This window comes from Mesocricetus auratus, unplaced genomic scaffold, assembly GCF_017639785.1.
Source record: "Mesocricetus auratus isolate SY011 unplaced genomic scaffold, BCM_Maur_2.0 Super-Scaffold_100014, whole genome shotgun sequence".
In the NCBI taxonomy this organism is placed as follows: Eukaryota; Metazoa; Chordata; class Mammalia; order Rodentia; family Cricetidae; genus Mesocricetus; species Mesocricetus auratus.
In genome coordinates this window covers 20929173-20951385 of record NW_024429197.1, presented here as the reverse complement: position 1 = coordinate 20951385, position 22213 = coordinate 20929173, and the positions used below count along the sequence as shown (strand labels likewise).

The 22213-nt window shown below is 49.5% G+C and overlaps 1 protein-coding gene across 3 annotated transcripts in view; it reads left to right on the top strand.

Moving 5' to 3' along the window:
- Rims3 (regulating synaptic membrane exocytosis 3) overlaps positions 1 to 17340 on the top strand; it is a 42886-nt gene extending 25546 nt beyond the window's left edge. For all 3 annotated transcript variants that reach the window (XM_040756736.1, XM_040756734.1, XM_040756737.1), the window contains exons 4-8: positions 4253 to 4394; positions 7906 to 8015; positions 9682 to 9783; positions 10029 to 10168; positions 12143 to 17340. In XM_040756736.1, coding sequence (XP_040612670.1) covers positions 4253 to 4394; positions 7906 to 8015; positions 9682 to 9783; positions 10029 to 10168; positions 12143 to 12361 — 713 coding nt within the window. In that variant the 3' untranslated portion in view covers positions 12362 to 17340. The remainder of the gene's footprint in view (positions 1 to 4252; positions 4395 to 7905; positions 8016 to 9681; positions 9784 to 10028; positions 10169 to 12142) is intronic.
- Positions 17341 to 22213: the final 4873 nt, after the last annotated feature.

Sequence of the window (22213 nt, the reverse complement as noted above, 5' to 3'; positions counted from 1 at the left end):
TTCCCCCCAAAAACCTTCAAGTAGGCAGCTGGACGGGGGTGGGGAAGGGTAGAATGCCGGAGCATCCAGGGAGGATGCTCATCAAGATGCCCCATTGGGGCTGGTATTTGGGGGTGCTTTTCCAGACCTTAAAATAGATTTTTGCAAAGCTGTCTACAGGAACACTAATGATGGTCTTTTCCAGCACTCTGGCTCCCATGTGCTTTCTGCTCAGGGAGAGACAAGATGGGGAGGGTCTTGAAGTTAATAGATTTCAAATTAGGGAGCAGGGAGGTGGGGAGCTGGACTGGGACAAGGAAGGCTGGGATAAAACCAACTTGGGGGATTAAGGTTAGAAGGTCCTGGAGCATCGGGCGGTGGTGGCGCATGCCTTTAATCCCAGCAATCGGGAGGCAGAGGCAGGCGGATCTCTGTGAGTTCGAGGCCAGCCTGGTCTACAGAGCGAGTTCCAGGACAGCCTCCAAAGCCACAGAGAAACCCTATCTCATAAAAAAAAAGTCCTGGAGCTGTTGGAATCCAGATCCAGACCCAAAGATGTCTTGCATGCAAAGTGATTGGGAGAGACAGTCTCCAAGGCCAAGGCAAGACCTGAGTCACTGGGAGTCATTGCAGGGATCTACCATGGCTTCAGACAGCAGCAGTCTGGGGTGGGAGCAGATTCCAGGAAGACCTGCCTTGGGAGATACGAATGATGCTGGGGCCTCTGGATGCCTTGTCTTCGTGGTATGTGAGGGCATGACTAAAGACCCAGGGTCTGGGGCCAGGGGATTTGCCCAGATGCCTTTCCAAGTGCAGGTCCCTGTGAATCATCTAATCACTGAATGTCATAGCAGGAAGGGCCCTCGAGGTCATCCAGTCTGATGTACTCATTTATCTGTGAGACTTCCAGAGCCTGAGGAGAAGGCACTTCTCTGGGGAATAACCTCAGGCTGGCCTTTGCAGCCACACTACATCAGTTACTCGCTGGACAGTTCAGGCAAGCTGCTTCACCTCTCTGAGCCTGCTGTTTGTTTGTTGAAGACAAAATATATGCTTTATAGAGCTATTCAGGGATTAAATAAGATAGATGTGCAAAGGTACCCAGCCTCTCATGAATGGCATATAGGAAACATTCAGAAAAGTGTTGAGCCTTTTTAAAAGATGTAATTTGTATTACTTTTAATTGTGTGTGTGTTCCCATGCGCATAAGCGTGTGTGTATGTGTTCCCATGCGCATAAGCGTGTGTGCATGCATGCATATATACATGCAAGCTTTGAGTATGCCCATGCCTCAGCTTGGAGCATCATCCTGGCTGGGAGACTCTGGCACTACAGGTCAGTATGTAGTCATCTCACCAGGGATTGCTGCTCTGAGAAAAGATCCCAGAAGGGCGCCCCTGTTGCCCCAAGTGGAATGGCTTGATTCTCTGTAGAGCTGGGCTATAGGGAATCAGGAAGAATTCCTCTCCTAGACCTAGCTTCTTGCAAGAACCCCGTCCTCTTTGTTCCTTTGCCTCAGTTCATATAGTACAATGTCTAGTCTGTAACATCAGTGGCCCTCAAGTCCCCTGACTGACTGTCCTCTTCCAGTGTGTCAATATGATGCACTATTGCAGACCTCCAAAATCTCATCCTGTGCTTTAGAGGGCTAGTTCTGGATTCATAGCTCTCCGTGGAACTGTTGTAAAGTCACTTTTGGGTCGGGACTCAGTTTCCTCTTCTGTAAATTGAAGCTAAAGATGCTCTCTCCCTACTTCCTTTGAGATCTGTCAGTTCTCTAAATTGTGGGCGCAAAGAAGAGTGAGATCAGAGTTTTGGGGTCCTAGGACCTGAGTAAAATCTGGCCTGGCCTTAATTAGGCTGAGCCCACAGGGGCTCATGCTGGGTGGAAGCAACTGCCTTCTAAATGTCCAGTACCAAGGACAGAGTCCTTCTCTCCTGAGCCAAAGAATGTTGCTGCAGGCCATGACTGCCCCTCTTTTGTATGGGATAGGACAGATAGAATGGCTCCTGGAATTTTTTCTCCAAGGAACACTGAATTATTGCAACCACTTGAATCGGTTCTCTAGAAAGAACCACCATAAAGTTATTCCCTGGATCAGCAGGGGCCAAAGCTGGACAGGAATGAAGCCAGTGGGAGGATTTCGCTCTTGAGTTTGCGAGACCTTTCCCCTAGCACTGAAGACACAGGAGTTTAATCTCTGCTGAGTCACACCTCCAAGAGGGGAAACACTGGGGAGGGGAGGTGGCATCTCAGCAGGCAGGGAGTCTGAGGGCCTGGTGACTAGCCCCAGCTCTTTGGCATCAGAACCACAGACCCCTCATCTGGGAAGTGGTGGAGGGGCCTGGAGAAGCATCTCTGACCTTTCAGGATTCTATGAGTTCCCCACTCACGGGCACTCACGCTGAGTTGGGCAGGTCTTATCTAAGAAGGTAATTTCACTTCCAAATGGGCCAGAGCTTTCCCAGCCTCTAAAAGAGCGTGTGTTGAGGGGGTGAGGATGTGAGGGGGAGGCAGGGTGACTTGAAGCACCCCCCCATGGCCATCTGTCTTCTAACTGGGTTAGAGGGGATGAGGCAGTTAGGAGCCAGGGACAGAGAGAGTCCCATGGTAGGTCACATGCCATGTGTGGGAGGACATTGTGTGTGGTGAATAGATGGGCTCAATTCTAGGTATTAAAGATCACACACACATATATATAGCCTGTTTGACAGTGTACACTGTATCCATGTAAGACCTGGAGGGCCTGTGTGACTTTGTATAAACAGTAAATAGACACATGATATCATACATGAGGTTATTGTATTCATAAATGTGATAGTCAGCACTCCTGTGTGTCTGTCTTATCCATGTGTAAGAGAAATGTGCCTGAGCTAAAATGACTTTGAGAGAGACAGAGACAGACAGACAGACAGACAATGATCCCTGGATATGCTAGCTATTCTGACAGCTGGCGCTGAGTTTAGAGAGCATCTGCTTCTGCACATTGTCCCCTGGTCTCATCACCTCCCCTCCACCACCCTATGTTAGTATTTGTCCCCCTGGCTGTCTCTCATCTAGTGGGGACTTCCTGAAAGGTAAGTGGGGTAAAATAGGAGGAGTAGGGACCTACCTTTCCCAAGCTGTGGACTTGAGCATTCTCTCCCCAGCCCACTGTTGGCTGCCTTTGGGATAAATGTGCTGTTACCCTGCCCTAGGCACCCTTGCAGACCATTCAACTAACAATTTTCTTGGGCTTATAACTAGTGGCAGCAAATGGCTCCTTTGGTATACAGTCTCTGTCTGAGTGCCACTTCCCTCATCAAGTTGCTCAGCAATCAAGCTTTAGCAGGGGAGTCCCAACCCCAGCCTGTCTCCCCTACCCCTCCCCACCCAGGAGGAGAGCTGTCTAGAGGGACCACATTGCAATGCTAAGGAGGTTGCCATGGAAACCCAGGCAGGCTGGTGTGCTACTCAGAGGGAAAGTGCCCTGTGTTTCCTGTCAGGCTGACGAAGGGCCTGGAGGCCCCTGAATAGAAGGCACAGAGGCAGGGGAAGGGGGCTTTGCTGTGGGCCTTCTCAAATCCAGCATCAGTCCAGGACAAGCTAGCCACCCCACTCCTCCTGCGGTTTTACCTTCCAAGGTCCAACTTGCCATTCGTGATGCTCTCCTTTAGACTTACATTGAAAAGGCAAATTTCAAACGGTCAGACTTCCAATAGGGGATTTTTCTGGGGCAGCAGAGAGGTGGGCTTTGGGGTCTGGTAGGATATGCAAAAGAGGCAAAGTAACCCTGGAAATCCTAGAGCAGACAAGCTTTCCAGAAGTGAGAGGAAAGGGCAACTCTTAACAGAATAGGAAGGGCAGAGTCAAGAACCTAGTGGAGCAGGAGGGTCCTCTGGCTGCAGAACTCCCAGCCCACAGCTGCATTTTTTTTTTGTTTTGTTTTATGAGACAGGGTTTCTCTGTATTGTTTTGGAGGCTGTCGGTCCAGCCCGGCCTCGAACTCACAGAGATCCGCCTGCCTCTGCCTCCCGAGTGCTGGGATTAAAGGCATGCGCCACCACCGCACGGCCCACAGCTGCATTTCTATCTGAGTACATAGCTTGTCCCTGGGCATCTTTCTCTATCATTACCCTGGGCTGGGTCAGTTTAGGGTCAGCTCAGTGGTGTTCCAACCTTGGCAGATCCCCACTTGCTTCTGTTTAGGGGATTGATTTGACAGTTCCCCTCGAGAAGCCTGGGCCATGTTTTGACCTTGTTCCCTCTCTCTTATTGGGTTGGGGACCCCAGAAGGGGCCACTAAGAAGCTGCGCAGCAATATCCGACGGAGCACAGAGACTGGCATTGCGGTGGAGATGCGAAGCCGAGTCACGCGTCAGGGCAGCCGGGAGTCAACGGATGGAAGCACCAACAGCAACAGCTCCGAGGGCACGTGCGTGCACCTGACAATTTCATTTCCAGACAAGATGTCTACATACCCCCTGCCCCAGCCTCCCTCTCCCCTCTCCTAGATATCTGGTCCCTGGGCCCCAGGTCTCCCTATGGCTCCCAACAGAACACCTCAGTGGGCCTGGAGAATATCATTTGTTCTTTTACTTCAAGAAGGATCTTGGGCTTCCTGCCTCCTATCACCCTGCTCCAGGGGAGACGAGCAGAAAGGAAAATGTGACCCTAAATTCCTTTCAAGCCTAAACTCATTTTCATGGCTTAGTTGTGTGAAATCTTTATAAATCACCTTGCTTGGAGATTAAGGAAGAAAATTGGACTAGATCCATGTTTTTAGAACTGTCACATCTTACCTTGTGACTCATAGGCAGGAAGTAAAATAGCTGTAGTGGGTCAAAAGCAGCATTAGAGAAAGAAATAGAAAACGCAGATGTAGCCTGTGTAGCGGGGAGAACCGCCTGGAGACCTTGAATTCTTCATCCAGGATGCACATAGGTCAACAGTGGGCTGCGGTGCTGGCAAACCCTTTCTTTTTTGCATGTGAGTTGGAGTAAGCATTTTAAAGTCACTGCTTTCGATAGTCTACAGGTCTGTTCTAAATCAGACTTTGTAGACTTTCTGCCTCTGTTTCATCAGGGCCCTGTAATTTTCAGTCTCAGGATCCTGTAGCTTATTTAATGTTTAGTTATTGTCTCTCACTCTACTGTACAGTGAGCCCGTGGCATCCCTGTGGGATTGGTTCCAAGACCTCCCATGGATCTAAAACCCTGAGCTTCTTGAATCTCTCGAATAAACTGGATAGTGTTTGTATACTACCTGCACACATCCTCCTGTGTCCATCAGATCCTCTCTTGATCACTTGTAACACCCAGTCTAAGCTAAATGCAATAGAGATGCTTGTTATACAGGTCTTAAAGTTCAGGCTGGCCTTGAATTCAGAATCCTCCTGCCTCAGCCTCCTGAGCACTGGTATTAAAGGTGTACACACCAATTCCCAGCCTAGACTGGGAATAATGATAAGAAAAAATTCTGTTTATATGCAGTACCACTTTTTTCTTCATACGTTCAATCTGTGGTTGATTGAATCCACACATGCCAAACCTGTAGATATAAATGGGGCATGGAAACAAGTAGACATTGTCATTTACTACCTCCTACCTTGTCCAGAGCATTGATGGGTACTTCAGGCTAGTGACTCTCTCTGGAAGCCATGTGCTATGATTATTTAACACTTGTGCCCACCCTGAGTGAACGTGGAAAACCTCAGTGTCTCCGTGTACAAGTGAGGGAACTGAGGCTCCTGAACGGCAGAGGCTCTTTACCCACAGGCACAATTCTTAAGACACAAGTCATTGTTTACACTAAGGTCACTTGATCCCATAACCTTTATTCATCGTCTCCGCACTGTATACTAGTCACCACGCCCACCCCTGCCCAGTTCTGAGACTTTGAGTCTACATCTCTTTATTTCTTCTGAGGTCTCATTGTCATAGGAATGTGACACTAGGACTGGGTGTGGTGCTGCACACCTATAAGTCCAGCATTTGGTAGGTGGAGGTAGGACCAAGTGTTTAAGGTCAGAGACTTAACTACATAGTGAGTTCCAAACCGGCCTGGGCTACAAGAGACATTAAGTTAATAAAAGAGGGTGGATGGAGAGAGGAGGAGGAAAACCGAAAACTGAGAGGGCTGGGCTCAGTCAGTAAAGTGCTTGCTATACAAGAACAAGAGCCTGAGGGGGGGGGCGGGTCTCCAGCATCCATGTGAAAAGACTGGATGCAATTGTACACATGCCTAGAATCCCGTTATTGAGGAGGCAGAGACAGGAGGATCCCTAGGGCTTGCTAGCAGCCCATCTCTTCAAATCTACAAACTCTAGGTTCAATGAAAGACTGTCTAAACAATTAAGGTAGAAAGTGATTGAGAAGACACCCAATGATGACCTCTGACTCTGCGCGTGCGCGCGCGCACACACACACACACACACACACACACACACACACACACAGAGCACACATATGTACCCACCTTAATACACAAAAAGAATAACACTAGGCTATTGCTGATCATAGTTAATAAAAGTAGATGCCTTAAAGCCTCTTCCTGGGGGTGGCCTTGTAAGAGAAAAGCTGCTTCTGCCCCCCACAAACCTATTGCTCCCTGCCTGTCACTGACCACTGGAGTCCCTATTCCAAACTGTCCAACGAGATTCTTCTCTGACCCACCTTTCATGGCTGCCTGCCACTAAGAGATCTGCATATTCTAGTTCATCGGCCCGTGAGCAAGCTGTCCCTGTTGGCCGTACCCAGAACATCTGGGCCTGAGGACACACTGGCAGCAGCAGAGGCAGCAGCAAAATTTACTGCCATTTTTTCGTATCTCATGTGTCTAGAACTTTTTCCCCACACCATCCCCCAGTGAGCGAGGTGTCATCCCTGCTGCAGACAAGGCCAGTCTCTTACCTCTTGGAAAGGTCTGTTTCATCTGTAAGATTGGATAATGACTCCTACCACACAGCCATAAGGATTAATGATACAAGGCACGTGGAACATTCGATGCGTTGCTGGCAGCTGGCCTGCTTTCAATCACTGTCAGTTTTTCTTGTTACTATTTCCAGCCCCCTCCCCTCCAGTCATGGACCACCCACAATCACCTGCCATTCATCTCAACCTCATCGTTAGGTTATTTTGGTCTTTGCTGCCGTTTTGAGAACCCTCTCACCTTATTGACTTGGATTTTAAGTTTCTGGTTAAAAAAAAAAATCAAACCTCAGTTCTTGGAACTCATTCCAGGCAGTAAGAGTCCATCCAGCTTGTCTCTCATTCTTGGCATTGGCATGCTCTCAGGATGCCTGTGTCCAGCAAGCCCTGCCCTCTAATGCTCACTTAAGAAATCTCTGGGGCTTGGACTGGGATGCAGCTTAGTTGGTAGCATGTTCATCCAGCATGCGTGAAGCTTTGGTGTCTGTCCCTAGCGCTGCATAAACTGGACTTGCTGGTACATGCCTGTCATCCCAGAAGGCAGACGTATGATGATCAGGAATTTCAAGGTCAACCTGGCTACATCATGAATCTGAGGCCAGCTTGGGGTGCACGAGACCTTGTCTCAAAGAATAATTAAACATAAGGATTTGATGTCTTACATATCTTCATTGGTCTCTCTAATGATATCAAAGTGTCTTTCTCCAAGCCAGACACTGTGGTACCTGCTTGTTACCACTTGGGAGGCTAAGGCAGGAGGATTGTCGTGAATCTGAGGCCAGCCGGGGCTACCCAGTGAATTCTAGGTTGGCCAGAGGTACACAGTCTGAAACACAAAGCCTGACATATTTTTCCTCAATGTGCAAGAGTGAATAAGTGTTCACTCCCAGTTAGAGTATTATAGTCACACTGTATAGGTAAGAAATGGAGGCCCAGCTCCCGGGTGCAAGACCTCTGCGTCTGTCCCCGTGGCTAGCCCACTGGCTACCCTCACATGTCCTCTGCTTCCTTCTGCAGCTTTATTTTTCCCACGAGACTTGGAGCTGAAAGTCAGTTCAGCGATTTTCTGGATGGCCTGGGACCAGCCCAGATTGTGGGGCGACAAACATTGGCAACGCCCCCCATGGGTAAGTCTTGCAGAAGAAGGACAAGCAGGGTGTGTGGGGGGCACAGCAGAAGGTGCTCAAGAGGGTCCTTGCATGGTAGGGCAGACAGCAGGAGGGACAGGAGTCCCAGCCTCCCTCTCCTCACTGCTCAGCCCCAGCTTTCCAGACTGCCCCGCCTCCCTGCTGTGTAAACTGAGTCACAGTGTTGGCTCCAGTCGATTTAGCTTCTCTGACCTTGGACAAGTCAGTCACTCCCCTTCTTTGAGCCTTGGGGAACAAAACGGTATCAGTAATCCCTGCTCTGGTTCTCCAATCTCTCAGCCCTTTTCTGACTCCTCTGAGATACGTTCTGTAAAGCATTTTAATGTTCTCCTTAGAAGCTGTGGCTAATTGGACTTGTGACTCCCAACAGCGTCGGGCACCGAGGGACCTTTAGTCATGTTCTCATCTCTCTTCCTAGAAGCTGGGAAGCTTTCTCAAAGCCCACATCTTAGCTGCTCTCCAGCCTTCCCCTCCCCGTGTCCAGGCAGGCTACCCCATTAGTCTGACCTGAGCTTTGTCTGAACCAGATGTCTCTACTCAGCCCCAGCCTGATGGCTCTTGACCTTTGACCCCCACAGCAAATGAGGGAAGTGAGTGCAGAGAGTGGAGCTGGGATTCCGTGCCAGTTTAGGACTCTGTATGTGGCACTGTCCTTCCTTCCTTACAAGAGGAGTCCACAAGACCCTCAGTCCACTCTTCTGTCCCTGGGTATTGGATTTGTTAATTCCAAGATTTTGATTGGTACTGTTCAGTATCCCAACCCTGTCTCCCTACACACAATGAGAAGTGCCAGCCACTGCTATAGTATTTAATGACCCATCAGAACCTAGACTATTTTGTGTGTGGTGCCCCCTTGTGTCTCAAACCAGGAAAGACAAGTGTACATTCATGGTTAAGCATGTTGCCATAGAGATTGAGACCTTTTCTTCTCCTTGTTGAGGTCAGAAACCACTGGAGGGAGAAGGATGGACTTCAGGGTGTCTCTGACTGTGGTGAATCCCTGCCCCTGAAGTATGCCAATACCAGCAATAACAGGCTAGCCATGGTGCTTGACTGAATTCAATCTCACCCATTTGATTTTTTGGTGAGGTGGAGATCAAGTTTATAATTCTTCACCCATTTGAAGAGTGTTCCAAACAACTACTGTGTAATTCTAAACTTAGCTCATGCACGATGAGCAAAGCTTAGAGTTCCTTCAAGTCAGCATGACAGAGACCCTTACCTTTTTGGACAGAGTTATGAGCTCTCAGTTTTCAGCACACAGAGGATCTGCTCCCTTTGTCCAGGGTCCAACAAGGCCTGGGCAGGCTCATAGCTTAGCATCTCTTTGTGTGGCTACTCTCTTGGTATCTGACATATACTAAAGAGACTGGCTGAGGGCTGCTGTGTAGGCTCTGGCCCCTAGAACTGCCTGTCCTATGTAGTGGAGTAGAAGCCCCCAGTCCGCCAGACATTAGTTATGGCCTAAGCATGTGCCTCTTGCGGGTCAGGCCCCCATAGTCTATCACAGTGTTTCTCAGTTCCTTTGAAGTGATCTCCTGAGACCAGTTTGAACAGTGCCATTTGCTCTGTCCTGCTCCTTTCCAGAGATATCGAGCATCCCCTGCAGGGCCATTTCACCTGGACCTCATCTTTTCCCTTGCAGGAGACGTGCACATTGCCATCATGGACCGGAGCGGGCAGCTGGAGGTGGAAGTGATCGAAGCTCGGGGCCTGACCCCCAAACCAGGCTCCAAATCCTTCCCAGGTGAGTGAGGGTAAGCAGCTGGGAGGTTTGAGGAGGGATCCTGGCAAGGATGGGGTACTAGCAAGTCCTCAGCTCACCGGTGCCCTGAAGTGGTGCTGTTGGCAGTGATTCATACCTTGCCTGGAAGACCAGTGAGCAAGATGGGCCAGCTCATCCCACCTTACCCCCATCCCCACCAGAACCACCTGGAGGGTGGAGACTAGACAAGCCATGGCATCTCTCCCAACTGTGCTCCTTCATTTCAGCCACCTACATCAAGGCTTACCTGCTGGAGAACGGGGCTTGTGTAGCCAAGAAAAAAACAAAGGTGGCCAAGAAGACTTGTGATCCCTTGTACCAGCAGGCTCTGCTATTTGACGAGGGGCCCCAAGGCAAGGTTCTGCAGGTTAGTGTTTACAGGGTAGACACTCAAGTTCAGGTCAAACGTTGAAGCAGGTGCATTCATTTACATCACCTCTTCTTTACCACTGTGTGGGGTACACATTATGGGGCAGGGCACACGTGTAGAGTGGAGTCCATTCTCTTTCACCTTGTCGTGCCTTCCAGGGATTGGTTTTTTGTTTTGTTTTGTTTTTACGAGACAGGGTTTCTCTGTATTGTTTTGGAGGCTGTCGGTCCAGCCCGGCCTCGAAGTCACAGAGATCCGCCTGCCTCTGCCTCCCGAGTGCTGGGATTAAAGGCGTGCGCCACCACTGCCCGGCTCCTTCCAGGGATTGAACTGAGGTCCTTCAGCTTCTATGGAAAGCATGTCACCTGCTGAGCCATCTTGCTAGCCCCCTTTTTTCTTTCTCTCCCCTCCCCTTCTTCCCCTGTATTTTATTTTCACAGCCCATGCTTTTGTTCCCCATCAATTCAGAGGGTTCAGAGCATAGCAAAATAGCTTCCCTGTTCTCCTGGCTGGCTTCCTCCACTTCCTACCTGTGCTGGGTGTTGCTAGGCAAATGATTTATATCTTCCTCAGAGCTGGTCCTGGGGAGGAGGTGTGGCTTCCCCATTTTGCAAATGAGGACACCGGGTCTCAGAAAGATGATGGGGACTGCTCAGTTAAGTGACGAGCAGAACTGAGCCCAAGTCTGGGTGGCTCTTCCTGATGAGCGTGGGGGAGGAGGTGTTGCTTCATTGTGCCCCTTCAATAGATAAAACTGAGTTCACGTGGGCCTGCGTGGTTTTCTTCTCTCAGTCCCGAGATCACATTCCTGCTTGGCACTCACTGTGGTCAGGTGTGTGGAGAAGAAATGGCCCAGGGGTTAAGACCATATACTGCTGTTGTAGAGGACAGTCTGTCAGGTCCAGGAGGTCCCAGTGCCTCTGTGGGTACCTTCGCTGATGTTTTTGCATGCACATACACATTTTTTAAAAGATTTATTTTGTATACAGTGTTCTGTCTGCATGTAAGCCAGAAGAGGGCGCCAGATCTCACTACAGATGGTTGTGAGCCACTATGTGGTTGCTGGGAATTGAACTTGGGACCTCTGGAAGAGCAGCCAGGGCTTTTAGCCACTGAGCCATCTCTCCAGCACATACCCATTTTTAAAACATTAAAGAGTTTGCACATAGGCAGTCATTCACTAAGTTAAAAGTGGTGGTGGCTTGCCTTGCCTGAAGCTTGTCTTGCTTTTTATAACAAGCACCTGAGATTCATTTTAAAAGAGAAAAGATTATTCTGACTGAGTTTTAAAGACTCAAGTCCACTGCCAGTTGGGGTCGTGGAGGCAGCTGCTCACCTCGGGGCACTCGGAAAGCCGAGGAAAAGCCTGGAATCCCATAATCTCCTTCAGGAATCCACCTCGGATGTTTTTAATCCTCCAGCTAGTCCAACTGATAGCAGGCTGTTCCTCCCAGCTGTGGTGGTTCTGTCGCAAGGGCCCATGGGGTTACAAACCAAAGAACGGCAGAACTGTAGGATTCTGGGCTAGAGATCCAATATCAGATGTCTGTTTTTAAAGATGTTTGAAAAATCATTGAGCCTAATCTCTTCCTCCTCGAGTTCCAGATGGAGACAGGGCAAGGGGCTTATTCGGGTCTATAGCAGCCAGCAGCTTCGACCCTGGACTCTGCTTCTTTGTGGAGAGAGTTGCTGCCTTAGGCGCTGGGAGGCCTGGAACCAGATCCATCCAGGATCTAAGCCGGGATCACTCTGGGGCTTTGTGTTGGTTAATTAAGTCTCTGAACCACAGGGGCAAAAATACTTGTTACAACAGTTGAGATGATGCGTGACCCAGGTGCTCAGAAAGTCCAGACCCATGTCACTCTTTAATTCTGACTCTCCCATCTGTGCCCTGGGGAAGCTGGTAGGTTCCTGGGCTCACTGCCCAGTCCTGGAGGTTCAGTGCCTCACTCTTCCTCTCCCTGCTGCCAGGTGATCGTCTGGGGAGACTATGGCCGTATGGACCACAAATGCTTCATGGGTATGGCCCAGATCATGTTGGATGAGCTGGACCTGAATGCCGCTGTCACCGGCTGGTACAAACTCTTCCCCACGTCCTCTGTGGCTGACTCCACGCTCGGATCCCTTACCAGGCGCCTGTCCCAGTCCTCTTTGGAAAGTGCCACCAGCCCCTCCCCCTCGTGCTCCTAAGGACATCACTGAGGACAAGAGGCCAGGGGCTGATGGGTGAAGGGAGCCCGCTGGCACACCACCCCCTGTACATAGTCTCCGTGTCTTTCTGGACCCCTGACCCTGCTGCATGCCTGTTGGCCACTGGGCTTGTCCCAGCTGGCAGTGGAGACTGTAGTGTGTCTGTGTGTATGTGTGACCACATTATATCCATTTGTCTGGATACAGTCAGTCCTGGTGACACATGGAATGCAATCCATGTCTCTATCTTGCTGGAAAGAATCTAAAGGTACACCATGTGGACACGTCTTGCCCCTGGAGTCTCAAGGGGCGGAAGTAGAGGGTGTGGCCACTGGTGGGCCTGGTTGTCTTATGGTCTCCGCTTGATTTTCTGTCCTGTCTTTTGTTTCTTTGCCTCTCCCATCATTGCTGCTCTTTTCTGAGGAATGTAGCATCCATTGCAGCTGACCATACCTGGTTCCCTCTAGAAATCCAATCCCTTCTCCCTACCCAGCCACGCTGGTGGTCATCCCATTGAATGCATTCCACAGCATGGGGCATGCTCACTCAGTGCCCTGACCCAGCCCTCAGGAAAGCCAGAGGATGTCTGGGGAAGAGAGGCCTTGAGAATGTTTCTCTCCCTGGAGCTGACACCTTCTTACAGGCCAGGTACAGGAGAGCTGAGTTCCAGGGTGCTGACCAGACACCTAGAGGACATGCTAGGGCCTCTCCTCCTCTGGAGTGTGCTCTCACATGCCAAAGGAGCTCCCCCAGTGGACCCAGGGGTTTGCCTGTCAAAGCAGATGGCCTTCTCAGGCATCAAGGATGGGCCTGTCCCCTTTTGTGATATCTCTGAAGGAGCATGGCTTGGTAAGAGGTGTCATGAGTAGGGCTGCTTGCTGGAGTAAGGAGAGCTAAGGCTGAATTGTCTTGAGCTACCGTCAAGAATCCTGTCTGACCTGGGGTTAGCTGCATGAAGCTGTTCTTCCAGGGCTCTGCTTCCTTTGCTCATCTGTAGACACCAGTCCCCAGCTGGGGTTCTGACACACCAGGGCTCCAGCCTGGCTCTGCACTCGGGTGCCTCTGTCACCAGCTCTGTACCAGCAATACTCACCCCTCCACCTCCCAGCCTTTGAGTGGTCCCCTGCTCCTTTGGGCAGTGGCCTGCACTAGGCACCTACTGCCTCTGCTTTACCACCCCTCCCCCTGTCTGGTTGGGGCTCCTCCCAACCACTGAGAACCCTGTCGGAGGGACTAGTGCCTGGGCTCCCGCCTGAGGCAGCTGTTGTTAATACTAAAGGCTAGCTCCGGAATGCCGTATCTGTTCCTCCTCTCTTTAGCTATAGGGTGGAATTGGAGGCTGTCTGGGAGATGGCAAAGCAGCCCTGGTCCATGTCCAAGAGGAAGGAGGAGGTGGGGATAGAGGCAGGCTTTTTCTGTCTCTTCTAGCCCAAGTACCTGGGCAGGGACAGCTACCAGGGTGACTGTGAAAAGCCCTTGGCCCTTGTGTGAATTCCATTTGTACCAAAGCTGGGGTGCATCAAACCAGGCCAGCCCAAAAGGCCTCCCTGTAGTCAGAGTTCAAGGTAGTGAAGAAGCCCCCACACAAACTGGGGGTGAGGGGGAGGATGGTGAACAGGACCGAGGGCATCTGTGCAGGCGGGGTAGTGAGGTAGTAGCCAGTGAGGTTCTCTTGCTGGCTGGGGAGTATATGTATCTCCTGTATCACTAGTCACGGGACAGAGCACGCTGGCCTCTGACCTTAGTGGGTTGGGGCAAGAAAGAAGCTGGCTTGGAAAAGGCTGTTTTCATCTTGCTTGTAGTGTGTTCGCCTGTAAAGCTGTTATCCTCTGGATGGTGTGAAAACCATCGGGAGTGGAGGAGGGCCAGTGACCTCTGCGGGTGTGGCACTAAGTCACCTCCAGGAGTGGGAGCGGCCAGCAGAGGGTCAGCATGGGGGTGTGCTAGAGCCAGAGGAAGGGGTGATGTGCTGGGAACTCATGCTAACCTGCCTGCCTACAGTCAGTGGCTGTAAACTGCCTAGGAGTTGGGCACTTAGCTGTCCCACCCCTCTCGTGGAAGGTAACCCCCTCCCCCAGTTGATCTTGGGGAATTCACTCTTTTTAATAAATAATCCCGCCTAGATTCTTGCCCATTGTGTAAGGCTAGTGTGTACATGTGATAGAGAGGCTGGATTTAAAGCTGTTTCTCAGCACCCTGGATTCAGGGCTTTACCAGGATGCCGTTCTAGAGATAGCCCTGTCCCAGAAGAGGAGTGTGACTCCTGCCTGGGCTGGGAGCCAGCTGCCCTTTGAGGAAAGGACAATGAGTCAAGAAGTAACTGGGTCTTTGTGAGGTCCTTTACCAACAGGCCACCTCATCCCCCGCCCCGGTGGCAGTCATCCCGTCTCCTCTACGCAGGCCAGATTCATCGGCCCTGTAGTTAGGCAGGAGCAGCCCTGCCACGATGCTGGGCTGTGGCAGTGATGAGGGACTCAGAGCACATGGCTCTGTATTTCTGCCCTGCTCAGCCTGTCCCACTTTCCCACAGATTCCTTCCCTACAAGGAAGTCAGAGATGGGACTCTGTGATAGGAAACATTCTCCAGGAAATGGGCCAGGTCTTGGTTTGACAAGGAAGGGGACATTTGGTCCTTTGGGGAAGAACCAGTCGCAAAGGAGCTTTCACCCAGTCTCTCCTCCCACCCAGCTCTACTGAGGAGCACCTACTCAGGTGGTCCTGGCAATGCCAGCATGCCACAAGGTAGAGGCAGAACCAAGGAAAGCTCTAGAGAAGCAGGGGTGGTGGTGCCGGGGTGATCCTGCACTGGGGTCAAGCTAACTCTCCCAGGGGCTCGACCCCCCAACCAGGGAAGCATGCCAGCACTTCCTTTACTGCCAGCCTGGGGGAGACCAGCAGCCTCGTTTTTTTTTTTGTTTTGTTTTTTGTTTTTTAAAAGACAATTGAACCCTCCCGGGCATTTCTTTGGAAATGAAATGTAGCACAATCCTCGACTGTGTTCCCAGGAGCCCTGTCATACCCAGGGGCCTCACACCGCAGGTTCTGCTTCCCCCGGGGACCCAGAGCTCCTGATACCTCATGTTCTCCACCACCCTTGGCCTAGGAAGCAGTGGCACCCAGCAAGGCTGCTCTTCTGTGTTTCTCCGATTGCGTCCAGCACTGTGCAAACTCTTTAAGAAGTCGCTGCCTTTGACCGAGGCTGCTGTCTTCTGCGTGGGGAGATGTGGTACTTCCTGCAGGGCCGGAAGCTTGTCCAGCAGCATTTCTGTCGTGGCCACAGGGAGGTGGACGAGAAGAGGCTTGCTTCCCTACCACCTCCTACTCTCCTGCTCCTCAGTTGTCTCCACTGTCCTGACACATAAAGACGTTCTTTTGAATACGCCGCCTCTCCTGCATCGTCTTCCTCGGGATGATCAGAGAGGAGCTGGAAACATAGACTCCTTCCCTGCCTTCTCCCTCCAGTCTGCTTCTAGCCCAGGTCCTAAGAGGCTGGGGAGATCAGCCACCATCAGAGAGCAGGGGAGCCCTGTCCAATCAGGTGTGGCTTGATGGTGGCAGGATCAGCCTGGCCTGGCTGGGAAAGGGTCATTTTGAGAGTGCCTGAGCATCTCAGAGCAATGTCAGTGATGCCAAAGAGAGCGACTTGGCCTCCTTGGGTACCAGCTCTGTCGGTGGAGCTGGACAAACACGGATCAGAAGTTGGCATCCCAAGGGAAGGTCCTTGTTCTCTGACAAAGGGCTTAATCTTTCCATGTAGCAAAGCAACTCCCCTCCCCCAACCCTGAGTTTGGGCTTCTGTGGGCCCAGCATGGCTGTGCCTGTACGGAAAAACCAAGCCGTGTGAGTGACAGACCTGTTTTCTCCCTAGGGCCTAGTCTGTCTCAGCAGGTGCTCCTTGAAAAGCGTGAGTGTTGCTTTGGAGAAACTGGTTCTGGCTGGACACTTGCCCGCAGGGACAGGCTCTTGGACCTGCCAGGAAGTTCATACTGATGATGCCAGGAAGGGTCCCTGGATCTGAGAATCCCAGGGACAACTGAGCATCTGCCCCATTAGCCAATGACCTGGACAGGGATGGCTGTTCTGTACCCCTCCCCCCTCTTTTTGCCAGAAACTGTGACCTGTGCGAGACTCCTCACCGGGATTTGGTGCCCTCATCTGTAACATCAGAGCATTAGCTGTTTGCTCCATGGCTCCCTCCAGGCTTCAGAAGTCTATAGCTTGCTTGGGTGGTGAGGGCGGTAAGGGCCAGGTTCTTGTGCTTGGAGCAGGTCCTCATTTGATCATACTGCTCCTGGCAAAAGAACCCCAGAGCCCACAAACATGGCTTCACCTCTTTGTAGCCCCCCCCCCCACCTCTCTGGTCTTGGTGAGAAATGACTGATTCCAAGGTGCCATAATGTCACCATCTCTGCTGTATCCTGAGTAAGGCCATTTCTCATTCTGCTTCTAGATGGCAGCCCGGGAAGAGGGGGCACTTGGAGCCTTTAAAAGGAATTCTCTCTGGTGGGATGAGAGAAGGAAATTCCAAGTATTTGGCTTTTTAAAACCACTTCTCCTTCCCAAATATCTTCTCCCAAACGTTATCTAAGAAGGCAGAGTGGCTTCTTCCTCAGGGAAAGCAGACCTGAGACTTCTAGCAACTCCTGTAGCATGGAAACTCACAGAAGGCAGGAACCCCTTTTTTAGAATTTCCAAATGCATCCTGCAAAGAAAGAGAGCGAGAGCTGTTAGGGACTGACAAGCACACTGTTTAGATAAGAAGTAATTAGCCTTTTATATCTGAGCTCTCTGCAGTTTCTGTGTGCAGCGTCTTTCCAAACTGCGGCTCCTGGATGGCAGGTGGACAGCTGGGAGGGAATGCCGGCTGTCTCATGTGACAACGTCCTTGCCAATCCCCTTGAGGAGAAAATTCTTCACATGGCTTCTGCATGTACAGTATTTGGGCAGCAAAAAAAAAATTAAAGTTCATTTGAAATTGGTTTCGTGTGTGACTTTCTGAGGCTGGTGGGGTTTGTTTTGTTTTTGGTTGTTTTGAGACAGGGTTTGTCTGTGTGGCTTTGGAGTCTGTCCTGGCACTGGCTCTGTAGATCAGGCTGGCATCGAACTCACAGAGATCTGCCTGCCCCTGCCTCCCGAGTGCTGAGATTAAAGGCATGCACCACTGCCACCAAGCTTGAGGCTGGTCTTCAGGAAAGAAAATGGTTCTGGGTAATTAAAGAGAAGGGGGATGCTGCCTTGGCTGAGAGGCAGAAGAGAGCTACAGCTCAGAAAAAGGCATGAACTTGGGTCTCTGACCCCTGCCTGGGAACTTAGTTGCACAGCAATACTCCTGCACCAAGGAAACATACTGGTCAGTTGGCTTTCCAGTATGTTCTCCCAGGGGCCCTTGCTTACTGGCCTTCAAAGCTTTCTGTCTGCCCAGACTCTACAGAACACACCCAAATAGAGAGGACAGGAGGGATAGGGCTAAGGTCACTCAGGCATAAAGCTGACTCCGCCACACCTGACAGAAACAACAAACAGTAGTCAAGTTCTACTGGGCATGCAATAGTCACTAACCTCAGCTGCACTCTTTGCCCTCCCTGCCTCTAAAAGATGTGAAAATCCTAAATACGAACTGTGAATTCCAACAATTACTAAAGCGGTGTATAACCGAAAAGTGTTTACCCTGGCATGCAAGATGTTTCATTATTATTACAAAGATTCATCTCTGTAATTTACTACATTAATAGATTAAAGGAGAAAATGTGTTTATCCTAATGCAGAAAAGACATAAGGGTTTATCCTACTTATAATAAAATCCTCCTAGGTAACTCTCTTAATTTGATAATCATCATATATCAAAAAACAAAAGCTTGAGAGATGGCTCACTGGTTAAGAGTACCTAGTGCTCTTCCAGAGGGTTCCAGGGTTCTGTTCCCAGCACTCACGCCAGGCAACTCACAACTCCAGTTCCTGGGGTTCTGATGCCCTCTTTTGGCTCTCACCAGCTCATGTGCACACACAGAGTACTCATATAATGTATATAAATGTATATAAAACCATACATTTGCTGTGTGGTGTGGCATGTGCCTGTAATCCCAGCACTGGAGAGGCAGAAGCAAGTGGATCTCTGAGCTTGAGGCCAGCCTGTTTCATATGGGAAATTCTAGGTCATCCAGGGAAACATACTCTATTTCAAGAAGGAAATAAGTTCCATTTTAAGGGGGTACATATGTGGTTGCAGTTGTGGTTGGAAGGGTTATATCCTGTGCATGCCAGTCCCTAAGTTTGATCTTCACCATTAAAAAAAAAGCAAAAAGCAAAGCTGAGAAACAACTATAAAGCAGAAAACTTCTGTAGAAGTAAAATAGATGACAATCACAGAACAAAGAATAGGACCAGGAAATGGAAGTGTGTAAACTTTGTGTGTTAGATTTGATGTAGGATAGCACTGGAAGGTAGACCACGGTTAAAGATGCATAAACACTGGTTTTAAAAAGAAAACAGTGAAACATTAAACAACCAGGTAATAAATATAAAAGAAATCATGGAGACAGGGTCTATACTGTACTGGTTGGTTTTGTGTGTCAACTTAACACAAGCTAGAATCATCAGAGAGTCAGGAGCCTCAGTTGAGGAAATGCCTCCATAAGATCCAGCTGTAAGGCATTTTCTCAATTAGTGATCAATTGAGGGAGGGCTCAGCCCATGGTTGGTGGTGCCATTCCTGGACTGCTGGTCCTGGGTTCTATAAGAAAGCAGGTTGAACCAGCCTACAACCCACATCGCCAGAGAAGCTAGGAAACAAGGACCACCTTAAGAGAGACATACATGATACCCTGGAGAAGAGGAAAGGGACAAGATCTCCTGAGCTACTTGGGAGCATGGGGAAGGGGAGAGAGAGTTAGGGGAAAGAGAAGGGGAAAAGAGGAGGGGAGGACAGGACATGAGAGACCAAGATTGAGTTGGGGAGAATAGAGGAGAGCAAGAAAAGAGATACCATAATAGAGGGAGCCATTATAGGTTTAAAGAGAAATCTGGCACTAGGGAAATGTCCAGAGATCTACAAGGTTGACCCCAACTAACAATCTAAGCAAGAGCGGAAAGGCTACCTTAAATGCCCTTCTCCGACAATGAGATTGATGACTATCTTATACACCATCCTAGAGCCTTCATCCAGTAGCTGATGGAGGCAGAACTCTGGAATCCAATTGCAAAAAGGGAGGAGTAATGAGCAAAGGGGTCAAAACCAGGCTGGAGAAACCCACAGAAACAGCTGACCTGAACAAGAGGGAGCTCATGGACCCAAGACTGATTGCTGGGAAACCAGCATAAGACTGTCTGAGACCCCCTGAATGTGGATGTCAGATTGGAGGTCTGGTTAATCTATGGGGCCTCTAGCAGTGGATTAATATTTATCCCTAGTACACGAATGGACTTTGGGAGCCCACTCCACATAGAGGAATATTCTGTCAGCCTAGACACAAGGGGGAGGGTTTAGGCCCTGCTCCAAATGATATGACAAACTTTGAAGATTTCCCATGGAAGGCCTCACCCTCCCTGGGGAACAGAAAGGGGATGGGATAGGGGATCAGTGAGGGACAGGGGGGAGGGAACCGGGATTGACATATAAAACAAGCTTGTTTCATGTATGTATGTATGTATGTATGTATGTATGTATGTATGTATATGTATCAGGCTGAGCAAATCATGGAGAGCAAGCCACACCCACCCATGGCCTCTCCCTCAGCTCCTGCCTTTGGAATCCTGCACTATTTGAGTTCCTGTCCTGACTTCCTTCAATGATGGACTATGATGTGGAAGTGTAAGGAAAATAAACCCTTTCCTCTCCGACTTGCTTTTTGATTATGGTGTTGCATTGCAGCAGTAGAAACCCTAACTAAGACAATTACTAGCAGTACACAATTCAAAAGAAGTGGGGGGGGGGAAGCGACAAAAAATCGCTAGGTAAATGAGAGAAAACCATGTATCATTTCAGTAGATATATAAGAAGAATTTGGGGTTGCAGAGATGGCTGAACACCCATGTACAAAGCCCTGTGTGGTGGTGTGTGCCTGTAACCTCAGGGTTGGGGGAAGGAAACAAGAGAACCCCTGAGGCTCTATGGACTTATTGTATATAGTTTTTATGTTAGTTGTAGCCTTACTTTTTGTGTTAGACAAAAAGGGGAATTGTGGTGATATATTGTTTATGATCTAATAAAGCTTGTCTGGGCATCAGAATGCAAAGCCAGCCATACTAGTTAGCCATAGAAGCTGGGCAATGGTGACACACACTTTTAATCCCAGGACCCAAGAGACACAGGCAGATGGATCTCTCTGAGTTCAAGGCCACCTAGGACTATACAAGAGTGAATCAGTCTAAGAAAAACAGAGCACATGCCTTTATTCCGAGCATTAGAGAGAATATAAGGAACTCAGTGAAGTCTCAGAGTGCAGTCTAGGATTCTGAGGCTTGGTGGAGAGCAGTGCAGTCTGGAGATGCAATCTGAGGTTTGGTGGATCACCCCTTCGGTCTGAGCATTGGTAGAGGTGAAAACTCTCTAGTAGCTGGCTGCTTTGCTTCTCTGATTTTCAGACAAGCTTTATTAAATCATGAACAATATATCACCACAAGTGGTTCTAGGCCAGCTCAAGCTACAAAGTGAGACTCTATCCTGCCTCAAAGCACCAAACTAGGGCCAACAAGATGGCTCAGTGAGCTAGGGTGCTTGCTGCTAAGCCTGAGGATTCAAGTTCAATCCCTGGGATCCAAGGATAAAACATCGTAAATTGTCACCTGACTTCCACATGTGTATGACACATGCCCCCTCCCCAGTAAATAAGCACTGTGGTGGTTTGAATAGGAATGACCCCCATAGGCTCATATATTTGAATAAGAATGACCCCCATAGGCTCATATATTTGAATAAGAATGACCCATAGGCTCATATATTTGAATAAGAATGACCCATAGGTTCATATATTTGAATAAGAATGACCCATAGGTTCATATATTTGAATAAGAATGACCCCATAGGCTCATATATTTGAATAAGAATGACCCCATAGGCTCATATATTTGAATGCTTACCCCCATTTAGTGAACTGTTTAGGAAGGATTAGGAGGTGTGAATTTGTTGTTGGAGGTGTGTTACTGGAGGTGGGATTAGAGTTTTCAAACACCTGCACCAACCCTGCCCCCCCAGTGTGTGTGTGTGTGTGTGTGTGTGTGTGTGTGTGTGTATGTATACAGTGTCTGTATGTGTGTGTACAGTGTCTGTGTGTGTGTGCACAGTGTCTGTGTGTGTGTATACAGTGTGTGTATACAGTGTCTGTGTGTGTGTATACAGTGTCTGTGTGTATACAGTGTCTGTGTATGTATATACAGTGTCTGTGTGTGTATACAGTGTCTGTGTGTGTATACAGTGTCTGTGTGTGTATACAGTGTCTGTGTGTGTATACAGTGTTGTGTGTATATACAGTGTCTGTGTGTGTATATACAGTGTCTGTGGGTGTATACAGTGTTGTGTGTGTATCTCTGTGTCTGTGCCAACTCTGTCTCTGCGTGTGTATCTTCCAGACTCTGTCTCTCCCAGTACCCCTCTCCTTCTCTGTCTCCCCTTCTCTCTGTCCCTCAATTGACTCTCTCTCCGAGTCTCTCTCCCCTTCTCTCCCTCCCTCCCCTCTTTCTCTGTCTCTACACCTTGTGCTGAGTCAGCTGTGAGCTCTCAGCTGCAGTCAATGCCTACTCTGTGAGTTGCTTTGGTCATGGTCTCCTCATAGCCATAGAGCAGTAATGAAGACAAATACCAAAACAGAACAAGCCTGCCACAGTAGAGGAAACACGGTACATAATGGTGAAAATGGA